General features: G+C 36.1%; 1 protein-coding gene across 1 annotated transcript; it reads left to right on the forward strand.

Annotated features, from left to right (window-relative positions):
- Positions 1-2,755: 2,755 nt before the first annotated feature.
- Positions 2,756-10,626, forward strand: LOC145008317 (E3 ubiquitin-protein ligase UPL3-like). Its single transcript, XM_078966936.1, has 18 exons — positions 2,756-3,996; positions 4,085-4,195; positions 4,287-4,403; positions 4,488-4,658; positions 4,734-4,895; positions 5,013-5,240; positions 5,330-5,451; positions 5,531-6,947; positions 7,028-7,117; positions 7,265-8,689; positions 8,776-9,000; positions 9,097-9,201; positions 9,424-9,504; positions 9,583-9,651; positions 9,730-9,858; positions 9,939-10,061; positions 10,169-10,366; positions 10,490-10,626. Exons 1-17 carry the CDS (start codon positions 3,094-3,096, stop codon positions 10,232-10,234), a joined length of 5,544 nt encoding a protein of 1,847 aa, XP_078823062.1. The 5' UTR covers positions 2,756-3,093; the 3' UTR covers positions 10,235-10,366; positions 10,490-10,626.
- Positions 10,627-23,105: the final 12,479 nt, after the last annotated feature.

A 23,105-nucleotide genomic window follows, 5' to 3' on the forward strand; every position in this document is an offset into this window, starting at 1 on the left:
CTTCTATATGACAAAAAGATACATCAAATAATGTTTTTTTTTTTTTTTTTTTTTTACTTTTCCTATCTTGTAATGTTTTTTTTACTTTTCCTATCTTGACAAATAAGGAGATTGAAATCGAATTTTGTCAGAATAATAGGCATCAAATTGATGAGTGTTACTAACCTCATTCTAAAACAATATTGTGTTTTCTCATTCTATAAGAATTTTCAGGTTTAAAATAACATTCATTATAAATTATATTGGTAGAATACCAAACTTTCCATGAGTTCTTTTTAAGAAAAAGGCCTAAACATGTCCTAAGTGAAGAAACCTAATAGGAAAACAAGAAAAAAAATCATTATTTATAACCAAATACATTATGAAGATCCCAATTCATAACTATACACAACAACTTGCTATTAAATTAGATAATTTCTTCATTGAAGCTTCGTCGGATCAAACTCTTTTACAAACAATCATACTTTAACACAATAAACAATTAACAACTAAGATTTATAACATATTTCATAAAAAAATTGGTAAACAATAAACTAATGATTAAAAATGAAAAACAATCAACAATATAAAAGCAATAAATAAACCATTAGTGGAGGTAATAAGTATTTGATAATAATGTAAAAAGAAGAAATATTTTACCCTATGTATGAGTTTTCATCACAAACATTTTATGAAAACTTAATTCATGCATACAAAGTCACTAAACACAACAGTCGTCCTTAATTCAATAAAAGAGAGTCGCTCGACAAATATTTATCCTTATAAAATAAATAGGAACACGAATACATACCTTCAATACTTTGGTGTTTAATTCATCAATATTTTATTGTTTTATTTATAAAATAAACCAACTATAATGGAGATCACAATGTGGTGGTATAGAAATTAGCCATACTAGGGTTATAGAAACGTTTCCATGAGAGGAATCACGAAGGTTGCCGAAAACGTTTCCGTCAGAAGAGAGTGGTCGGGTTGAAGACGACGGTGGCCAACAACAGAGATGTGGAGGAAGACAATTTAAGATGGAGATGGACGATGAAGAAGTGGCTGTAGCATCGATGGCTGACGATGAAATGGTAGAGTAAGGTTTTAAAAGATAAATAAAAATTGATCCCTTAAATAAATAGATAATTTTGGATATTAATTAATACATATATGTAATATTACTAATTTACCCTTATTAATTTAATTAATGATTTCTTTTTTCCTAAAATTTGATTGGTCAATTTATGCACACAATAGTTATTGGAAACATTTGAACCTATCTCTCTCTCTCTCTCTATATATATATATATATATATATCACTTCAATTGAGAAAATAAAAAATGTTGAGAATGTGGGAATCATTCTCAGCCAATCATTTAACTAACATGTAAACCTTAAAACATGCAAATCATTTATTCATTAAGGGTATGTATGTAAATTAGCCACTTTTTAGATCTTCTTCTTTCTTGTTCATATTTAGTTTCCAATTTTCTCAGATATTGAATATCAATCCTATTATTCTTTCTTCCTTTTTCAATCAAAATTTGCTATACTCTATCTCGTTTGAATCGAATGTATCATAATTCCTTATTAAGATTATTTCTTTATATAATTTGTTAGCAATTACACGTATTCGTTCAATTTGAGTCATTTTATGCATTTATCGTGGAGTTTCACATCTGTATTGCAATTATTTCATCAAATATTTGTTGTGAAGTGTGAGATTTGAATTGCCATTGCATCATCTGATCGAAGCTGATTAAATTTTCAAGCATATAGTTTTTACGCTCTGAAGTGAGACATATTCAAAACAGAACACGTTTTCATATGATCTCTATTGCAGTTGCATCATCTGATAGGACCTGATTTAATTTTCAAGCAAATCGTTTGACGCTCTGTAGTGAGACAAATTCGAAATTGATCAAGTTTTCATATTTACAATTTATTGTCGTTCAGTCTTTGTTTTATTTTATCATGATTTTCATCGATATTAAGATTGTTTTTGTTGCTTATTACAGTTCAATTGGTTTATTATGTCAAATTCGAGTGTTATTTATGGTGATTTATATTCTTCGATGTGTGAGAGTGGAGAAAAAGATGTTACGAACTCATTTATTGAAGGTATCACTAATTGAATTTTTATGTTGTTTTTAATTTTTGTGAGTATCATGTATTTACATATGAATCTATAAATCTGAATAAATTATTGTTTTATTCATATATGAATAAATGTGTGATAATTAGAATTTCGAATTTATTATTATTTTCATTTTATTCATATATTAATAAATGTTGTTTTCATTTTATATTTTTCGAATCATACGAATTTCATGTATTCATATATGATTGTTGTATTCATGCATTAATAAACATTATTTCTTGGTTTATTCATATGTGAATAAAGAATGCCTTTGTGTTTATTATTGATTATAATAAAGTGTAACTAGATTGATTTAGATTTTATAATTTTTTATCAGGTGAATTTTCGAGTTTAGTAGATGATTATAGTAATGTAATTGAAGAATACGTATATAAGTCAGATTTACCTGTTCAGTTTATTCCATTTAAATGTTTAATCTTCAAATCATTAAAATTGGCATAAAAATGTATTCTATGTATGGTGATTTTGATGTGAGATTGAGTATCCGGACAAGGTTTGATAACAATATTATAATATTATAAAGAAGAAACATGTAATTGATGCCCTAAAACATAAACATAAAAGATAAAACATTTTAACATATGAACATAAAACATGTACAAATGTACTGTTTCAAGGAAAGGGGCAATATACATAAATTAGGGTTTTCCTTTATGGATTGATTATACCTTCCTCATCATAAAATTGATGTCGGTACACTCCTAAATTCATCATACGCATGCGTCTCTTTGCAATCAATCGGTTTACACCAAGTAAAGAAACAATAATTCCCGTGATTAATTTTTCTAGGGTTTGTCAGATTTGGTGCAAATTGGACCTTTTTCGCAGGGTAAATTGAAGTATTGTTTGTAAGATTCTTCGACTACGAGGACGATGATGATAAGGATTTATTATTTCATCGATCGTCGTTGATCGTTGATTCCGAAAGGTGGGTTTGGGGTTTTGTATGGAAACTCGTAGCCGGAAGAGGGCGGAGGCCACCTCATCAGCCCCTTCTTCTTCATCGTCCGGCGGTCCTGCCACTCGTTCCAACAAACGCACTCGTCTCTCTTCCACTACATCCCCCGCCGCCGCTGCTACACCTTCCAACGTCGTTGCGCAATCCGTTTGTACTCGCTCACGCGCTTCTAACATGGATACTAACATTAATGAACCGTCAGGCTCTGGGTCAGCCCGCGGCCGTCGTAGTGGAAAGAACATAAATAATCCGAATGCGGGACTGGATAAGGATAATTTGGATAAAGGCAAAGAGAAAGAGAATGAAATTAGGGTTAGGGATAGAGATAGAGATAACAACAGAGACAACATTTTAGGATTTAATAAAGACCGCGGGGGAGTTGATGATGAAGATGACGACGACGATGACAATGACAATGACAGTGATGGTGGCGGCGTGGGGATTTTACATCAGAATTTGACTTCTGCTAGTAGTGCACTTCAAGGCTTATTGAGGAAACTGGGTGCAGGGTTAGATGATCTGCTTCCGTCATCAGCAATGGCATCCGCTTCATCATCTCACCAGAGTGGACGACTAAAGAAAATTCTTTCAGGCTTGCGTGCTGATGGGGAAGAAGGAAAGCAAGTTGAGGCTCTGACACAGTTATGTGACATGCTTTCTATTGGCACTGAGGATTCTCTAAGCACTTTCTCCGTGGATTCTTTTGTGCCTGTTCTTGTTGGGTTGCTTAACCATGAAAGCAATCCCGATATCATGTTGCTTGCAGCTAGGGCACTCACACATCTATGTGATGTGCTACCTTCTTCATGCCCAGCAGTTGTGCATTATGGTGCTGTTTCTTGCTTTGTTGCTAGATTGCTTACAATCGAGTACATGGACTTGGCTGAACAGGTGTGCAATCTTACTTCCTAAATGTTTATATCACTTCACTTGTGGATTTAAACTAATCCTGTGTTCAATGGAATTGTTTTCACAACAGTCCTTGCAAGCTCTTAAGAAGATCTCCCAGGAGCATCCAACTGCATGCTTGAGGGCAGGTGCACTAATGGCAGTACTGTCGTATCTTGACTTCTTCTCTACAGGAGTCCAGGTATGTTGCTTAATCATGATATAGTTTTAAGTTTTAAGCATATATATATATAATATTATCCCTTTTTCCATAATCTCATTTTATCTTTCAGCGAGTAGCACTTTCTACTGCTGCAAATATCTGCAAGAAACTTCCATCTGATGCAGCTGATTTTGTCATGGAAGCCGTTCCTCTATTGACAAACCTTCTTCAGTATCATGATGCAAAGGTGAGTTGTTTGATTCCAAGAATAAAAAATTTATTAACTTTTTTATGTTTCTGATTGTTTTTTGAAACAATACTCTCTTTGTAGGTTTTGGAGCATGCATCCGTTTGTTTGACTCGAATTGTAGAAGCATTTGCAGCATCTCCTGATAAACTAGATGAGCTATGCAACCATGGATTAGTTACACAAGCTGCCTCCCTCATTTCAACCAGTAGTTCTGGAGGTGGACAGGCATCTCTCAGTCCATCTACATATACGGTATATTGATGACTTTATTTTGGAAAAAGCACATAGCTTTTGGAGGTTGCATTACCTAACAAAAAGATTTTTCAGGGATTAATTCGATTGTTATCCGCATGTGCAAGTGGGTCTCCTTTAGGATCAAAAACATTGCTGCTTCTTGGGATTAGTGGCATTCTTAAAGATATATTATCAGGCTCTGGTCATGCTGCAAGCATGTATGTATCCCCTGCTTTGAGTAGGCCACCAGAACAGGTAATGCTTATTTATACTTCTTGTTCTCCTTCTCCATGCTTACAGATTTTCCCTGACTCCTTATAATTTTAATAATCGAAAAAATTTATAACCAATCTGTTTGATGTCTTCATGCAGATATTTGAGATTGTGAATTTGACAAATGAGCTTCTTCCTCCATTGCCTCAAGGAACCATATCTCTTCCTTCTAGCTCTACCTTATTTGTCAAAGGGTCTCTTATAAGAAAGTCACCTGGAAAGCAAGAAGAAACAAGTGGTGGTGCACCAGAAAAAGAGAAGTTATTGACTGATCAACCTGGCCTTTTGCTGCAATTTGGAATGGACCTTCTTCCTGTTCTCATTCAGGTTAGTTTTAATGGAAACTCTTAATTACAACTCATTTTAGCAACCTACTTTAAAGTTTAAAATGAACTTTTTTTTTTTTGGTCTTGTAGATATATGGGTCAAGTGTGAATACACCTGTGCGTCATAAATGTCTATCAGTTATTGGGAAACTGATGTACTTCAGCACATCAGATATGATCCAATCTCTACTTGGTGTTACAAATATATCAAGGTATATAAGTTTTCATTCCTTTCTCGTTGAATTCCATCATACCAAACAGACCCCTGATGTTATATGCTATCGTGACTAGTTTCCTAGCAGGAGTTTTGGCATGGAAAGATCCACAAGCTCTATTGCCATCACTTCAAATTGCAGAAATCCTAATGGAAAAGCTTCCGGAAACTTTCTCCAAACTTTTTGTGAGAGAAGGTGTAGTTCATGCTATAGACACACTCATTTTATCTGGTCCATCCACCAATCCTCTTTCCCAATCATCATCAAATAATAATACCGATTCTACCCCCGGATCATCACGTTCAAGACGCTATCGCCGCCGCCTTGGACCACCCAATGTGGACCCCGAAGATCCCAAAACCGAGGGCTCACCTCCAAGTTCCCTAGAGGCTCCCACACTCAATTCCAATCTCCGGGTGTCAGTAAGTACAAGTGCAAAAGCTTTCAAAGATAAATTCTTCCCTTCAATCCCTGGAGCTCCTGAAGCTGGGATTACAGATGATCTTCTACATTTAAAGAATCTTTGCTCAAAGTTGGTTGCTTTATCTGACGACCATAAGTCAAAGTCAAAAGGGAAGTCAAAAGCTTCCACATCACCCCGGTTTCTTGATTTTTCACCCACTAAGGAAGATAATTTGTTAAGAGTGGTAACCTTTATGCTCTCAGAGTTAACCAAAAGAGACAGTGTTTCTACATTTGAGTTCATAGGAAGTGGTGTTGTGGATGCTTTACTTAACTACTTAACTTGTGGAAGCTTCTCAAAAGAAAGGGTGTCAGTGTCAGAAGCGAATCTCCCAAAGTTACGTCAACTAGCTATCAAAAGATACAAATCTTTTATATCAATCGCGTTTTCAAGTGTCTACAATGAATCGAATTTAGTTCCTATGAGTGTTTTAGTTCAAAAGCTTCAAAATGCATTGACTTCGTTAGAAAGGTTTCCTGTAGTGTTGACTCACAATTCTCGATCCTCTACAAGTGCGCGTCTGTCATCTGGTTTATCCGCTTCATCTTGTCCGTTCAAACTTCGGCTTGTAAGATCACATGGTGAAAAATCACTTCGTGATTATTCCTCAAATGTTCTTCTCATTGACCCTTTAGCAAGTTTGGCTGCTGTTGAAGACTTTCTTTGGCCTAGGGTGCAACGTAGTGAATCTAGCCATAATAAGCCTTGTACTTCTGTTGGGAACTCGGAGTCTGGAAACACGGCGGCAGGTGGCGGCAGCGGTTCGTCGCCTTCTTCTTCTACTCCTGCTTCGGGTACACGGCGTCAGTCAACAAGGTCCAGGTCAGCGATTAGTATAGGGAATTCAGGTGAAAAGGATACCCCACATGAGAAAAATGCAAGTTCTTCAAAGGGAAAGGGGAAGGCTGTGTTGAAGGCAAGTCAAGATGAGGGGAGAGGAGGACCACATACAAGAAATGCTTCTAGAAGAAGGGCTGCTTCTGATAAAGACACTTTGATGAAGTCTGTGGATGATGAATCTTCTTCTGAGGTATGCTCTTCATGTGCTAAATAAAGTGCTCTTTAATTTTTTTATTGTTTTTGATTACTTTACTTATGTGTGTACTGTAGGATGAGGATGTAGATATATCACCTGTTGATATTGATGATGCATTGGTGATTGAAGATGATGAAATATCAGAAGATGACGATGATGATGATGTATGTTACCCTTATTTCTGTTCACTTGTTTATTATATCATTCATTTGTTTACTACAGACATACAACGAAGACTCATTGATAACTTTTTATAATCTTTCACAAATACAACTTTTTACATACGATTCTCCTTCTTCCCATTTTCACAGGTGCTAAGGGACGATTCACTTCCAGCTTGCATGCCAGATGTCCACGATGTCAAACTAACCGACAACACCACCCTCGCGGGTCCCACAACCAGCGACAGCCACACAAACCCCGCACGCGGTTCCACGAGCCGATCAACCCCAGCTCGCGGCTCAGACTCAACCGACTTCCGTGGTCCGACTTCATTCAGCTCAAGGGGATCAATGTCATTCGCAGCAGCCGCCATGGCCGGGCTCGCGTCCGCCAACGCTAGGGCGGTTAGGGGCGGCAGCGGTGGTGGTAGAGACCACAACACCCCCCGGTTAAGCTTCTCCTCAAATGGTAAACAACTCAACCGACATTTAACAATCTATCAAGCCATTCAACAACAGCTTGTGTTAGATGAAGGCGACAATGACCAATACAACACCGATGGAAGCAAACTATGGAACGATATCTACACAATCACCTACCAAAAAGCCGATATAAACTCACAAAAAACAACAAATTCAACAAAACCGGGGTCCACATGTCAAATGTCTCTCTTAGATAGCATCCTCCAAGGCGAACTCCCTTGCGACATGGAAAAAGAAAACCCCACTTACAATATTCTGTCTCTGCTTCGCGTATTAGAAGGTTTAAATCAGCTAGCACCGCGTTTACGTATCGAAACAATAATCGATCAATTCTCGGAAGGAAAAATTTCAAGCATAAACGACATAATTACCCCTGGTGTTCGAGTTTCATCTGACGAGTTTGTGAACTCTAAATTAACCCCGAAATTATCCAGACAAGTTCAAGATGTGCTCGCTCTTTGCAGTGGTAGTCTTCCTTCATGGTGTTATCAGTTGACCAAAGCATGTCCTTTCTTGTTTCCATTTGAAACACGAAGACAGTATTTTTATTCCACTGCTTTCGGGTTGTCGCGGGCCCTACATCGGCTCCAGCAACAGGGGGCAGACGGGCACGGGTCGACCACCGAGCGGGAGTTACGGGTCAGGCGATTGTCGCGCCAGAAAGTGCGGGTTTCCCGGAATAGAATATTGGAATCTGCTGCGAAAGTAATGGAAATGTATTCGAGCCAAAAGGCTGTTTTGGAAGTGGAGTATTTTGGTGAGGTTGGGACTGGGTTGGGTCCCACTTTGGAGTTTTATACGCTTTTGAGTCATGATTTGCAAAGAACGGGGTTGAAGATGTGGAGATGTAATAACTCGGGTGACGGGAGTATGGCAATGGAAGTTGAAGTTGAAGAGAAGAAAGATGATTTGGGCGATATTGTAATTTCACCTCTTGGGTTGTTCCCACGCCCTTGGGTTGAATCTTCTTGTGATGGTAAAGTGATTGAGCATTTCTGGCTTTTTGGTTGTGTAATGGCGAAAGCTCTTCAAGATGGGAGGCTTTTGGACATGCCTCTTTCTACTGCTTTCTACAAGCTTGTTCTTGGACAAGTAAGTTGATTGTTAATGAACTATTGACTCCACTTTTTTTCTGTTCTGAATTGACTTATGCGCCTTTTCTTAATTTTTCATTGTAGGAGCTTGATTTACATGATGTTTCTTCTTTTGATGCTGAACTTGGGAAGACATTGCAAGAATTGCAAGCGATTGTTTGTCGGAAAAAATACCTGGAGTCAACACCTAGGCATGATTGCAATGCAATACTTGACTTAAATTTCCGAGGTGCTCCTGTTGAAGATCTTTGTTTGGACTTCACACTTCCTGGATTTCCTGATTACATTTTGAGACCTGGCAATGAAGATGTATTTACTCATCCTTTTACCTTTCAATTTTTTTTTTTTTTAATAAGGCTGCTGTGTATATTCATAATTCATATGATTCTTTTTTGGGAATGACAGGTCAGCATAGACAATTTGGAAGAGTACATTTCCCTTGTAGTTGCTGCTACTGTCAAGACAGGTATCACAAGACAAATGGAAGCATTCAGAGCTGGTTTCAATCAGGTCATATTTCTTTTTTATATTTTTAACTTCATGTTGATGTTGCTTCTTTAAAAAAAATGATGATTTTTCATATGCTCTCTTTTCTTACATATTGGTAACAATACGTTACAGTTATATTGTTATAGATATGTCTTTCACATAACCTGTTTTCCTGAGACATATCTTTTCATAATTTTGATTTAAATAATTTCAACTAATGTGTATTTTTTGCTCATTCACCAGGTCTTTGACATTACGGCTTTGCAAATATTCACCCCAAATGAATTAGATCATTTACTTTGTGGCCAACGAGAGTTGTGGGAGGTAAATATGTTAAATATTTTTTATCCAGTTGTTGTAATTAAATATTTTTTTTGCTTCATTTTTCTTACAAAACCGCAGGCTGACAAACTTGTGGACCACATAAAATTCGATCACGGATATACTTCCAAGAGCCCTGCAATAGTCAACGTAAGTCAAAATTCCATATAATTCACATTATCATTAAAAAAAAAAACTTACTATTGTTTTTTTTTCACAACTGTTTAGTTGCTTGAGATAATGGGAGAGTTCACTCCCGAACAGCAAAGGGCATTTTGTCAATTTGTCACTGGTGCACCTCGGCTTCCTCCCGGTGGTTTTGCAATTTTGAATCCTAAGTTGACCATTGTGAGAAAGGTATTGTTGACTTTCTGTATAATAATTAATTAATAATTTTAAAATAAATGGTTATAAAATGTTGTTTGTGTGTTGCTCAGCACTCTTCAACAAGCAGTAATGTGACATCGAGTGCGGGTGGCGCGTCGGAATCTGCAGATGATGACTTGCCAAGTGTCATGACATGTGCTAATTACTTGAAGCTTCCTGCTTATTCCACCAAGGTATAATAAAAATAAACAATTAAATGAAAGTAGGTTGGTTGTATTTAAATGAGGGCAATTTTGTAATTTTGTAATTTTGGGTAGCAACTAACAAGTGATTACTACAGGAAATTATGTACAAGCAACTGGTGTATGCTATCAGTGAAGGACAAGGATCGTTTGATTTGTCATGAACAAGAAGCTTTTCATTTCAAACTATTAACCGAATTTTGTACATTTTGTCTGGAAAGCTTTTGGAATTTGGAATCATTTCTTAACTGCAATAAAAGTTTCTCCAGGCGCCCTCCCGGACTCTCAATCTCAAGGTCAGTAAACTTTTCATCTGAAAAAAAAAAAAACATATCAACATCGCATCGCAAAAGGCCGGTTACATTGATTTAAGGAAAAATCGTTATTTATTTTTAATCATGTTTGTTTCTTTTTTACAGTTATATGTGGATGTGGTGATTTGATCCGATGGTTTGTTTGGTTTCTACAGAATTTGTTTTGTAAATAGCAACTAGCAAAACATCGTATTATTTGTCTCTCTTATAAGTCTTATATCTCTAATCGCTACTTCTGTTTACATGGTTCCTTACGCCATATTAAGTTTTACCTTTTGCCATACTTTTGGAAAAAAAAAAAAAAAAAAAAAGTACTCAGGATCTGTTTCAGTTAAAATAAAAAGGCTATGATCAACATTGTTAACTTTTCTTTCTTTTTTCCATGTTCCTGTTTACCAAAATGGAACAAAATGAATTATATCCATATAATCCATTGTAACAAATCTTCATGTATACTGCATAATAATAATAATAAAAGCATACTAGACTCTTGAAGTATATGCATTCCAAATGATGCTTTTCAAATATACATTCACAGATAAATCTTTGCTAGAAAACAAGTTCAATCATTTGCGACATGTAGTACCCTAAAATGGGAAAATGTGTTTGTGTTTCTGTACTAGCCCTTAGGTTAACCTCAAAGCTTACTCTCAACTTGTCCTTTTTTTAAGTTCCAAATATGTGCATAAGACCAAATATACTCATTCAACATCTTATCTTCATTCCAATTCATTCTTTTAGCTTTGTACCTCTTTTGAAACTCTGGTATGTATCTTGTTTCAATTCGTTAGGGTAAATGGTTTATCAAGCTTTCAATCGTACCACTTGTTCACTATATGTCCCATAACGCTAATGATAACACTTTATCACTGATTTATCAATCTTTACCATCCATCATTCCTTCTTAATGACACATTAAGTTTTGTGACTAACTTCTCATTTCATTAGCGTCATAATGCCACTTCTCATTTCTTAGCACAAATCTTCAAATTTGACTTCTTAAAGTCAAAGGTTAAACTAGTAATTTATCATTCACATACGTGTTCTTGCATCAAATCAAAACTAACGATACATAACTCATTCAAACTCAATTTAGTGGCTCTTGACTTGACCATTGTAAAGTTATATCATCGAACCATCATTTATGTAATTGTTGCAAGAAATCATGACATTATTGCTCATTCTTTCATAATATGTACATGGTTTCTTCATGCAACACAATTACTCACATTTGAGTTTGTCCCATAAACCTCAATTCATCACAACTAAGAAAAGAGTGTTGAATGTTATCATGTTAATCCTTGTCAAGCTTTATAAACTCACCTTACAAGCTTCAAATACACACACTTATCTCATTAAGAATGCACATACTTCCCTGGAAATTTTCTGGAAGGCTAGTCGACAGGTCTACCACGATCCATTTGCACTTCTACATGGTCAACAACACCTAGTGTAGATTGTTTCGTTTTTCGGTTCACGTGGATCACATCTAGACTAATGGAAGCAAGTCAACAAACAATGACACAAAATGTACATCACCATGGAAAAATATAGGTCCTTATATTTCCAGATAAACTAGTTACATTAAGACCCACATAAATATGCACATGTTTAGGTAAAAGGCTCTCCTGAATACTTGCATCCAAATATGATATTTAGAGAATACTTTCATATTAAACATCTCATTAGTTCCATTATTTTCCAATTCCATGACATTCTTTATCTCTTCATAACGTTGAATCATCATCCAAAATATGTACACTTGTCTTCTAACCGAAATGTGAGGACGTTATAGTTACCATTCTCTAATGAGATCAATAATCTCAATTCTATTATGTGTTTATTCATTAGGGAGATAACACTTATTTATCGAAGTTACTATACTCATGTGTAACTATTAATATATATGAGCTTATTTGGTCTATGTGCATTGATGAATTCTATACTACATCACATGAAGTTTACCTCAAAGTAGAATAACTATAAATCCCAAATGGTTGTGACCATAATTATATATTTGCTATATAGTGATCTAAAGTAAGTATCAAACTACAACTAGATCCATATATTGAACTCTAACAACCCATATACAAAATAAGTGTGAACATAACTAAATAAACTCTTCAATGGTATTAGCTAAGGCATGGTATTTAGTTTCAATGTTGGATTTAGTTGATAATTAATGTTTCTTATTACTTCAAGACATAAGAGATTATCCACATAAAATGCAACAACGAAGATATATTAAGTCTCATCTAGTAGCTCGAAAGGGTTTGAGATGATGTATATGAGACATAAAGATCATGAAGCATAGTTACATTGTTACCTTGTGATACCCTATGATGCAAAAAATCCGATGCAACTATAAGAGCAAAAGACAATGATAAATTCAGTAACTATGTGTATATAATAAACATGACCCATACGAGTAACTTTAAGATATACTTGAGAGCCCACCAAATGATGAAATAAAGTAGGATCCCGAAGTGTGGCTCATCAACAAGAGCCAAATAGGGATTATTCTATAAAGGCATGGAAGTACCCTTATTGTGGTGATGTAGATAAGTAACGACATGTCTTACTAAGATTTATAGCCTAATCCTTATTACAATGTGTATTCCATGTAAGGTTTTGATTATGGATTTCTTGATATTGAGCACTTTAGGAATTAGAGATGTAAGAGAATTGATGAGTTTTAACATTGTCGATTCATTAGATTCTAAATATTTGGTTCTAGTATCATTGACATTGATCATATCGTATTGATGTTGATTAATATGAACTTAATGGTTTTATTAATTTTTTTTACGGTTATAACATTTTCGATGAATATTATTGGTTTTGGGAGATTCTGTTTATTTAATGTTGTTTATTCCCTCTCTATATGGGATTTTATTGCGATCTATCCTCAAATTTAAAGGGTATTTCACAAAAAATCAAAATCAACCAAGTTGTATCTTATAAGACATTCTATTTGTAACATATACATATGTAAGTTATTTACCTAATTAATTATTTGAGGTCTTTTCGACATTTGTTGCATTCTAATAAGCCTTGTTGTTAGACATGTATCTTTGAACTTTTTTTTTCTTTTGCTCTTATACTGCGAAATTAAGCAAATTTCTTCTTCATGCTTTCATAACTTTGGCATTATAAAGCCGATGTACAATTGTTTTTTAGGGCCAAGACACCTTTCAATATGGTTCAATTTTAGTGGAAACCAAATTAAACTGAACCATAAGCATCTCTTAGCTCGAAGAGATAAGATTGGAAGGATAGTTGTTTATGTGCTACAAATTGCCATCTTTGCCATTTTTTTGAAAATGACAACTTACAAAACCATTAAATGAGAGATTCATGCATGCACATGGGAAATGGTACTAGTACCATCATGTGAACTACAATATTATGTTTTATATTTACTATTATTTTTTATTGTCCTTAAAACGATAACAATTTGTTATATAAACAGATCGAAAGATAAATAATTATTGATCACAAGTTAGATGAATATACTAGTATACCAATCACATGTTTAATATAAGAAATGGAAGCATCATAACATCAACATATAAACACACACACTGAGTCACACACACACATTATATATATATATATATATATATATATATATATATATATATATATATATATATATATATATATATATATATATATGGGAAAAGTGAATATACCCTTAAGGGTATATAAGTTTAGGTACTCAAACTCACTATACTACATCATTTTGTATCATATAATACATTCTAATTGTCCAATGTTCTTATAATTTAACTTCAAAGTTGATTTACTTCTAGGATTTTAATAAATTACACATTGATTTTACTCTTACATAATTTTTATTTTCAACTACAATATATATATATATATATATATATATATATATATATCTTTACTATCTTATAAAAGAAATCTAACTATTTCTAAAAATAGATTGATTATAATAATAATATTTTTTTAAGACGTCCAAATGATGAAGCTGATAGTACAAGTAATCATTAATAAAATAATATTAAATTTTAACCATATTTTGAATTCAAATATTTATCATCAAATCTCCTTATATTTCTCAACAATTTGATATGGTTTCCTCAAATCTTGGATTCATTCAAATTTTGAACCCTTTTAGATATCCTTAAATTTAGCATGTTGATTCAAATATCCCTCCAATCGCATATACCTCTTTGCTCCCTCCTCTACTATAAAGTCCACCGTCCAGGAACAAAAAATGACTTCATTTCCCAAATAACATCATAGTTTGATTATTTTGTCTTCGACGTGTACTTTCTTTTGTAACATAACATTTTTGTAGAGAAAACATATCACTGAAAGAATTTACACGCCCCGCCGCTTTGCGCGGGTGCACTGCTAGTATATATATATATATATATATATATATATATATATATATATATATATATATATATATATATATATATATATATGCTAGTAGGTGTTCGGCAAAAGATATGATGTATGAGAAAGAGAATAATGAAATTTCCAAAATATTAAAAGTAAATCATGTTAGGAGTTGAAGTTTAAGAACATTATAACAAATATATCATACAAAATGACGTGTTATGGTGTGTTTGGGTATCTAAGCTTATATACCCTAAGGATATATTCACTTTTCCATATATATATATATATATATATATATATATATATATATATATATATATATATATATATATATATCCACACACACACACACACAACCATATATGTATTTATATACCTGCATTTATGTGTATTACATACATAAGTTTATGTGTATATATATTTTATATAGTATAAAAAAACAAAAAAAAACACCTATTTATTTAAGAACAAGAGCAATCACATAAAAAGTCACCTCAAAGAATATCTATTTTGAGTTATGCCAAAATTCTTTCTCTAAATCAAAATTCCTTTGTCACTCATGTTTTACTTGTATATACCATGTTTATTGTAATGACCCAAATTTCACGTCCAAAAATTTCGTTATAAAACATTACATAAAAAGCATTAATAGTTAAAACATTGTTTGATTAAACCATTTCACATCGAAAAGCAAATTGAAAACTAAACAACCAAAATGTCAGAGTGTCAATCCCAGAATAAGCTAATAACTGCGGAAACAAGAGTGTATGTGACATGCTGCTACCGTGTCGGCTCCTTCCCCTTGGCTGAAGAGGTACCTGAAACAACAACTGAAAAACGTAAGCACAAAGCTTAGTGAGTTCCCCCACCGTACCACATACAACAATAATCACATAACACACATATATTGTCAGGCATATCTGGGTGCCCGACCTACCCCTTCGATCCTCTCGATCGGGTATTGCCAAGCATATCTGGGTGCTGGCCTCCCCTTTCGGTCCTCTTGACCGGATACTGGAGACTATCTCTCCCCCCGATTACTACCACATAGCACATATCACAATATAAGAATCCAACTAGCATGACTGGGTATAACTACCCCTTCGGCCCTATCGACCGGATATCTTGGGGACTATCTCCCCTACCACTACTAACACATAGTATCATATCATATTAGCACATAAACATAGCACAGGTAGTAGTAACCCCTAGATGAATATCACAGAGACAAACATCTACATACAACTCCTACTGGTGGGCCGGCATTGTGGCCGTAGACCCACCGTTACTGGAAGGTAACTCACCTCGAAAAGGCTGCTGGTATGTGTGGGAATTGACTGTCTACTGCTGCTGCTGCTGCTCCGGACGTCCCCTGGCTATAATTCCCACAAAATGATCAGTCAAACACCGCTAGATGTTCTTATGGTAAAATGACCCTTTTACCCCTTACCAAGTCAAGTCCAGGTCAAAGTCAACTTCCAGTTAACTGGACTCGCCGAGTCCGCGAGCAACTCGCCGAGTCCATCCCCCACTGATCCGGTCCCTCTCCCCACTCACTGAGTCACCCTTGACTCGCTACCCGGGCTTATGGGGCCGACTCGAGTCCCAACTCACCGAGTTCCTCGGGCAGATCCCCTGCTCGCTTTCAATCCACACCAGAACACCCCATACGAGGGTTTTGGGTTTCGGGACTACGTTACACAGTTAATTCCGCACATAGGTACGAAGGGTTGAGCCTTCGATGCTTAAACCCCTCGTGTTCTGTGGATGTTCATATGACTCGCCGAGTTTGAAGAACTACTCGGCGAGCTCCATGCAATCTTCATCGGACTCGCCGAGTTGTTCATCCAACTCGCCGAGTCGACGACCATCTTCATAGAACTCGCCGAGTTCCACTTTGGGACTCGCCGGGTCCTTCGACCCATTTCCTGAGTAGGCCAGATCTGGGACATGCAACACTTCAAAACCACAGATCCAAGGTCCTAGGGCTCATTTACCACGTAAAGTTGCAAACTTTACGTGCATGCATGGCCCTATGAGCTCAAACATGCAATTCCAAGCTCTTTAAGAGGTCCTATACTCGATGGGGACCTCAATCACCTAAACCACAGAGACTTTATGCTACTAAGATGTCCAAAAGGTCCAAATCCGAAGTCCTTGCAGAACATTAACCATAGACACATAGAGATTTAGGTTCTTAGGGCTTAAAACCTCTTTTTAGGGACAAAAAGGGGACTCGATGAACTAAAGATCAAGGTAGAAACTTTTCTACCTGAATAGAAGCCCTTCACAGAGTAGATTCCGGATTTTCTTCCCTTCTTGCACTCTTCAACCTTCTCATTCTTTTCCCAAGCTCCAAACCACCTTCAAAATGCTAAAAATCACCCATAAGGACACAAAGGGGGATAGGGTTTCGTTCTACAGATCTATGGGAGTGCTAGGGGAAATGGAGGTTGGGTTAGATCGTTTAAATAGGGTGCAAACACCCGGGGTTAGGGTTTAAGTCCAGACAGGGTCTAGTCGTCGAGTCCCTCGGACCTACTCGCCGAGTAGATCCCGCGTCTAGTCTCGCTTCTACTCGGCGAGTCAGTCCTTCAACTCGCCGAGTCCAAGGTTAATCATGCAATATAAGGAGATTTAATAACCAAGAATACATAGCAGGAACCAGGTGCTACAATTATTATATATCTTATGGTCTTATATTTACTTTTAAAATCCTTAATTATATTTTATATCATACAAAACCCCATAAAATAAAATATTAAATGATAAAAACGATTTCAACCTTAAAATTTAATACATTTTCATATGCGCAAGTTACGACTAATGAATTTTTATAATATTTGTTTTCTTTCGGTTTTCCTTGACTTCATCTTAAACTTATGCTAAAATAAGCTAATTCACCATCACTTCATATGAACTAATTAATCTATAATCCCAATAACCAGTATAAAAATTAACATTGAAAAAGAAAAAAAAAAAGTACAAACAAGTGTGATTTTGTCTATATAAATAATGTGGTATCATAAAATTGACATACAATGTTTTATTTGTGAGAATGTCTTAATAGTTTTGGGTGACAATTATCCAGAAAACTATTGATGTAAAGTATTACGTCGTTGATTATTCATTGAGTGTCACTTTATATTTCAAATAATTCCTCATCATACAAGATGTTGGTTTAATGGTCAATTACAAGATCTGATTATTTACTAATAGTGACTTTCAGGTATAATCATACAATAAACTTTTTTTAAGAGTTTTTAATTTTCAGTTTTCAAAATAAAAAATTTACAAATTAAAAAAAATTGTTTGAAAATACAAGCCTGGTATTTTATTTTTTAAATAGAATTAGTTTTTAAAAACTTTTAACTTTTATGTTTTTTTATTTATAAATATAAAAAACTTACAACTTTTTTATTGAATATTTTTGTATAAATAAAAATTGTAACTTCAAGTTTCAAACTTTTATCTACAAGTTATAACTTTCGATTACCAATTATTTTACCAAACATACCCTTTTTTTAAAAATTGTTTTTTAGAGTCATGTCCGTTTGTTAAAAGGCTTAAGGCCACACAAACGATGTATTATGAATTAAGTAAGATACATACATGAGGATAGCTAGAGCATCACAAGATTATTTCATGTTTGCAATCATGAAAGTTTGTTTTTTTCAAGCAAATTGGATCAAATGGATTTATTCAAACATATTGAGGATATTATTTTAATTACATTTAAAACATTAAGATATATTATAAGATTCAAATAAGCAGCAGACAAAGAATTTAACAATTCAATCTAACTTAACCAATTGAGTTTAGACCACCTAAAAACTACAGGTGTCGACATGTATATATATTCAATATGTTTGTTATATTCTTCATTCTAACATCGTAATAAATGTAATATCAGTAGCTATATCTTTTTATGTATTTTAAATATGTTTATTAATTATTATTTTATTGTTTTTTAACATTATTTGATATTTATTTATTTGATTATAATATGAGTCATAAACATAATTACATATTGCATGATGTTTATCATACATTTCTTATCTATTCAAAGGCTAGTTTTAGATAATATATCAAATCACAAAAAACAATTATCAGTATTTAATTTAATTATGTTTTTGTTTATAGAGATAATTGGTTAATTTAATTAATTTAATTATTTAATTTAATTATATATATATATATATATATATATATATATATATATATATATATATTCTTATCTATAGCAATTATTTCTCTAAACAAAAACATATATATATATATATATATATATATATATATATATATATATATATATATATATATATATATATAGTTTCAGTTCACGTTATTCATAAGTGAATAAAAATAAATTAGATTTTTATTAAAATACATTCAGTATTCACTTATGAATAAAAATATGTTTTTTTTTTACAGTTTAAGTATCATTTATATATGAATATAACACATAATAAAATTTTCTTACCTAAAATAAATTGTTTACATCATATTTCGTCACATGTTATATTCATATATAAATAAAACATATATCAACTATCGTCATATGTTATATTCATATATATGAATAAAACATTTATCAGATTTATGTTACAGTTCATTTGTTATTCATATATGAATAAGTAGTATATTAATAAAATCCGAAATGTTTGAAAATTCGAACTCATTATTCATATATGATTACCAAATGAACCGTAACAAAATTCTGATAAATGCATTATTCTTATATGAATATAACTTGTGAGAAGAGATAATACATATTTCATTCATATATGAATGATAGTTAAACTGTAAAAAAAATGTAACGACCCAATTTTCCCATCCAAAAATTTTGTTTTTAAAACATTACTTATAGAAAACATTAATGATTAAAACATTGCTTAATTAAACCATTTCACATCGAAGACCGAATTGAAATCCATAATAGTTAAACAACCCAAAATATCAGAGTATCAATCCTTGGTAAACTCATAAATGCGGAAACAAGGAGTGTGTGTGTGATGAGCCGCTACCGCGCCTACTCCTTTCCCTTAGCTGAGGAAGTACCTGAAACAATAACTGAAAATGTAAGCACAAAGCTTAGTGAGTTCCACCAACCTACCACATACCATACAACACATAAACATACATATTGTCAGGCTATTATGGGGTGCCTAACTACCCGGTACGACCATTCTGGGGTGCCGACTACCCGTGCGGCCATTCTGGGGTGCCGTCCTACCCGTGTCAAGCCATTCTGGGGTGCTGACTACCCTTCGGTCCTGACAACCGATCCTCTGGGACTATTTCACCCCTACTGCTACTAACACATATCATACATAACATATTATCAAACATATATGGGGTGTCTGAAATACCCTTCTGTCCTAACAACCGAACTCGGGGACTGATCCCCTCCTACTACCTCTATTGCATATAACATAACAAGCCAGCATGCAAACACATAATCATATACTGTCAGGCATTTCTGGGGTGTCTGAACGACCCTTCGGTCCTAACAACCGATCTCTATCTCTATCTCATAAAACCTATCATGCTATCATATAACATATCAGGTACTAGCAAACCTAGATGATATCACAAAGACAATCATCTAACATATGACTCCTACTGGTGGGCCGACATTGTGGCCGTAGACCCACCGCTACTGGAAGGTAACTCACCTCAAAGTAGCTGTTGATCTGATCGGGAACTGACTATCTACTGCTGTTGCTGCTGCTCCGGAAATCCTCCGACTGTAATTCCCACCAAACGATCAGTTAACACCGCTAGATTTTCTTGGGGTAAAATGACCATTTTACCCCTTACCAAGTCAAGTCCAGGTCAAAGTCAACTTCCAGTTGACTGGACTTGCCAAGTCCGCGAGCGACTCGCCGAGTCCATCCCTCACTGGTCCGGTCCCACTCACCAGGTCCCTCTTCTCACTCACCGAGTCACCCTTGACTCGCTGCCTGGGACTATGGGGCCGAATCGAGTCCCAACTCGCCGAGTTCCTTGAGCAGATCCCCTGCTCGCTTCCAATCCACACCAGAACACCCCATACGAGGGTTTGGGGTTTTGGGGACTACGTATACAGTTAGTTTCGTGCACAGGTACGAAGGGTTGAGCCTTCGATACTTAAACCCCTTGTGCTCTATGGATGTTCATATTACTCGCCGAGTTCGAAGAACTACTCGGTGAGCTCCATGCAATCTTCAAAGGACTCGCCGAGTTGTTCATCCAACTCGCCGAGTCGACGACCATCTTCATAGAACTCGCTGAGTTCCACTTTGGGACTCGCCGAGTCCTTTGATCCATTTCCTGAGTAGGCCAGATCTGGGACATGCAACACTTCAAAACCACATATCCATGGTCCTAGGGCTCATTTACCACGTAAAGTTGTAAACTTTACGTGCATGCATGGCCCTATGAGCTCAAACATGCACTTCCAAGCTATACAAGAGGTTCTATACTCAATGTGGACTTCCACTACCTCAACCACAGAGACTTTATGCTACTATGAAGTCCAAAAGGTCCAAATCCGAAGTCCTTGCAGAGCATTAGCCATAAACACATAGATATTTAGGTTCTTAGGGCTTAAAACCTCTTTTTAGGGACAAAAAGGGGACTAACGAGCTAAAGATCAAGTTAGGGTCTTTTCTACCTGAATAGAATCCCTTCACAGAGTAGATTCCGGATCCTCTTCTCTTCTTGCACTCTTCAACCTTTCCTTCTTCTCCCAAGCTCCAAACCACCTTCAAAATGCTAAAAATCACCCACAAGGACACAAAGGGGGATAGGGTTTCGTTCTACAGATCTCTGGGAGTGCTAGGGGAAACGGAGGTTGGGTTAGATCGTTTAAATAGGGTGCAAACACCCGGGTTAGGGTTTAAGTCCAGACAGGGTCTACTCGTCGAGTCCCTCGGACCTACTCGCCGAGTAGACCGAGTAGATCCCGCGTCTAGTCCCGCTTCTACTCGGCGAGTTAGTCCTTCAACTCGCCGAGTCCAAGGCTAATCATGCAATATAAAGAGATTTAATAACCAAGAATACATACCAGGAACCAGGTGCTATAAATCTCCCCCACTTAGTTTAGACTTCATCCTCGAAGTCTGCTGCTCGATCCTGAAACAGCTCGGGATAATGCTCCATCATCTCGTCCACCGGCTCCCAAGTCCATTCCGAACCCTTGCGGTGCTGCCATTGCACCTTCACTAGCTCCACCCTCTTGTTCCTCAAATCCTTTGACTTCCTATCGAGGATTGCGACTGGACGCTCAATGTAGTTCAGGCTATCATCAACCTGAATATCCTCTAAAGGCACTACTGTTGAATCGTCCACTAGGCACTTCCGCAGCTGAGAAACATGGAAAGTGTTGTGTATCTAGCTGAGCTCGACTGGAAGATCCAGTCTATACACCACCTTGCCCACCCGGGCCACAACTCGGAACGGTCCAATGAATCTTGGACCTAACTTGCCTTGCTTCCTGAACCGAATGACGCCCTTCCAAGGCGACACCTTCAGGAGAACCATATCCCCGACCTGAAATTCTAAGTCGGATCGACGTTTGCCGGCATAACTTTTCTGCCGACTCTGAGCAGTCTGAACCCTGCTCCAAACCTACTGGATCCTTTCGGTCGTCTTGAGCACCACTTCGGTGCTCCCCATGACTCTCTAGCCTACCTCACCCCAGCATATCGGGGTCCTGAACCTCCGACCGTACAACATCTCAAATGGGGGACGGTCAATACTCGCGTGGTAGCTGTTGTTATAAGAAAACTCGACCAAGGGAAGATAGGTATCCCAGCTACCACCGAAATCCAACACGCATGCCCGCAACATATCCTCCAAAGTCTGGATGGTCCGCTCGCTCTGACCATCCGTCTGCGGGTGAAAGGCGGTGCTAAAATGCAAACGAGTGCCCAACTCGTCATGGAATCTCTTCCAAAACCGGGAAGTAAAACGCACATCCCTGTCCGAGATAACCGACACTAGCACCCCATGCCATGCCACGATCTCCCTGATATAGATGTCGGCCAATTTCTCGGCCGATACGCTCTCCTGAATCGGGATAAAGTGAGCACTCTTGGTCAGTCGATCCATGATGACCCATATCGAATCCACCCCACGCGCGTTCCTAGGAAGCTTCGTGATAAAATCCATCGTGATATCTTCCCATTTCCACAACGGGATGTCTAACGGCTGCATCTTGCCATGCGGTCTCTGATGTTCGGTCTTGACCTTCCTGCAGGTCAAGCACCGCTCAACGTACCATGCCACGTCCCACTTCATGCAGGGCCACTAATAATCTGGACAAAGATCCCTATACATCTTCGTCGCCCCGGGA

This window comes from Lactuca saligna, chromosome 8 (assembly GCF_052625555.1).
Source record: "Lactuca saligna cultivar CGN05327 chromosome 8, ASM5262555v1, whole genome shotgun sequence".
Lineage (NCBI taxonomy): Eukaryota > Viridiplantae > Streptophyta > Magnoliopsida > Asterales > Asteraceae > Lactuca > Lactuca saligna.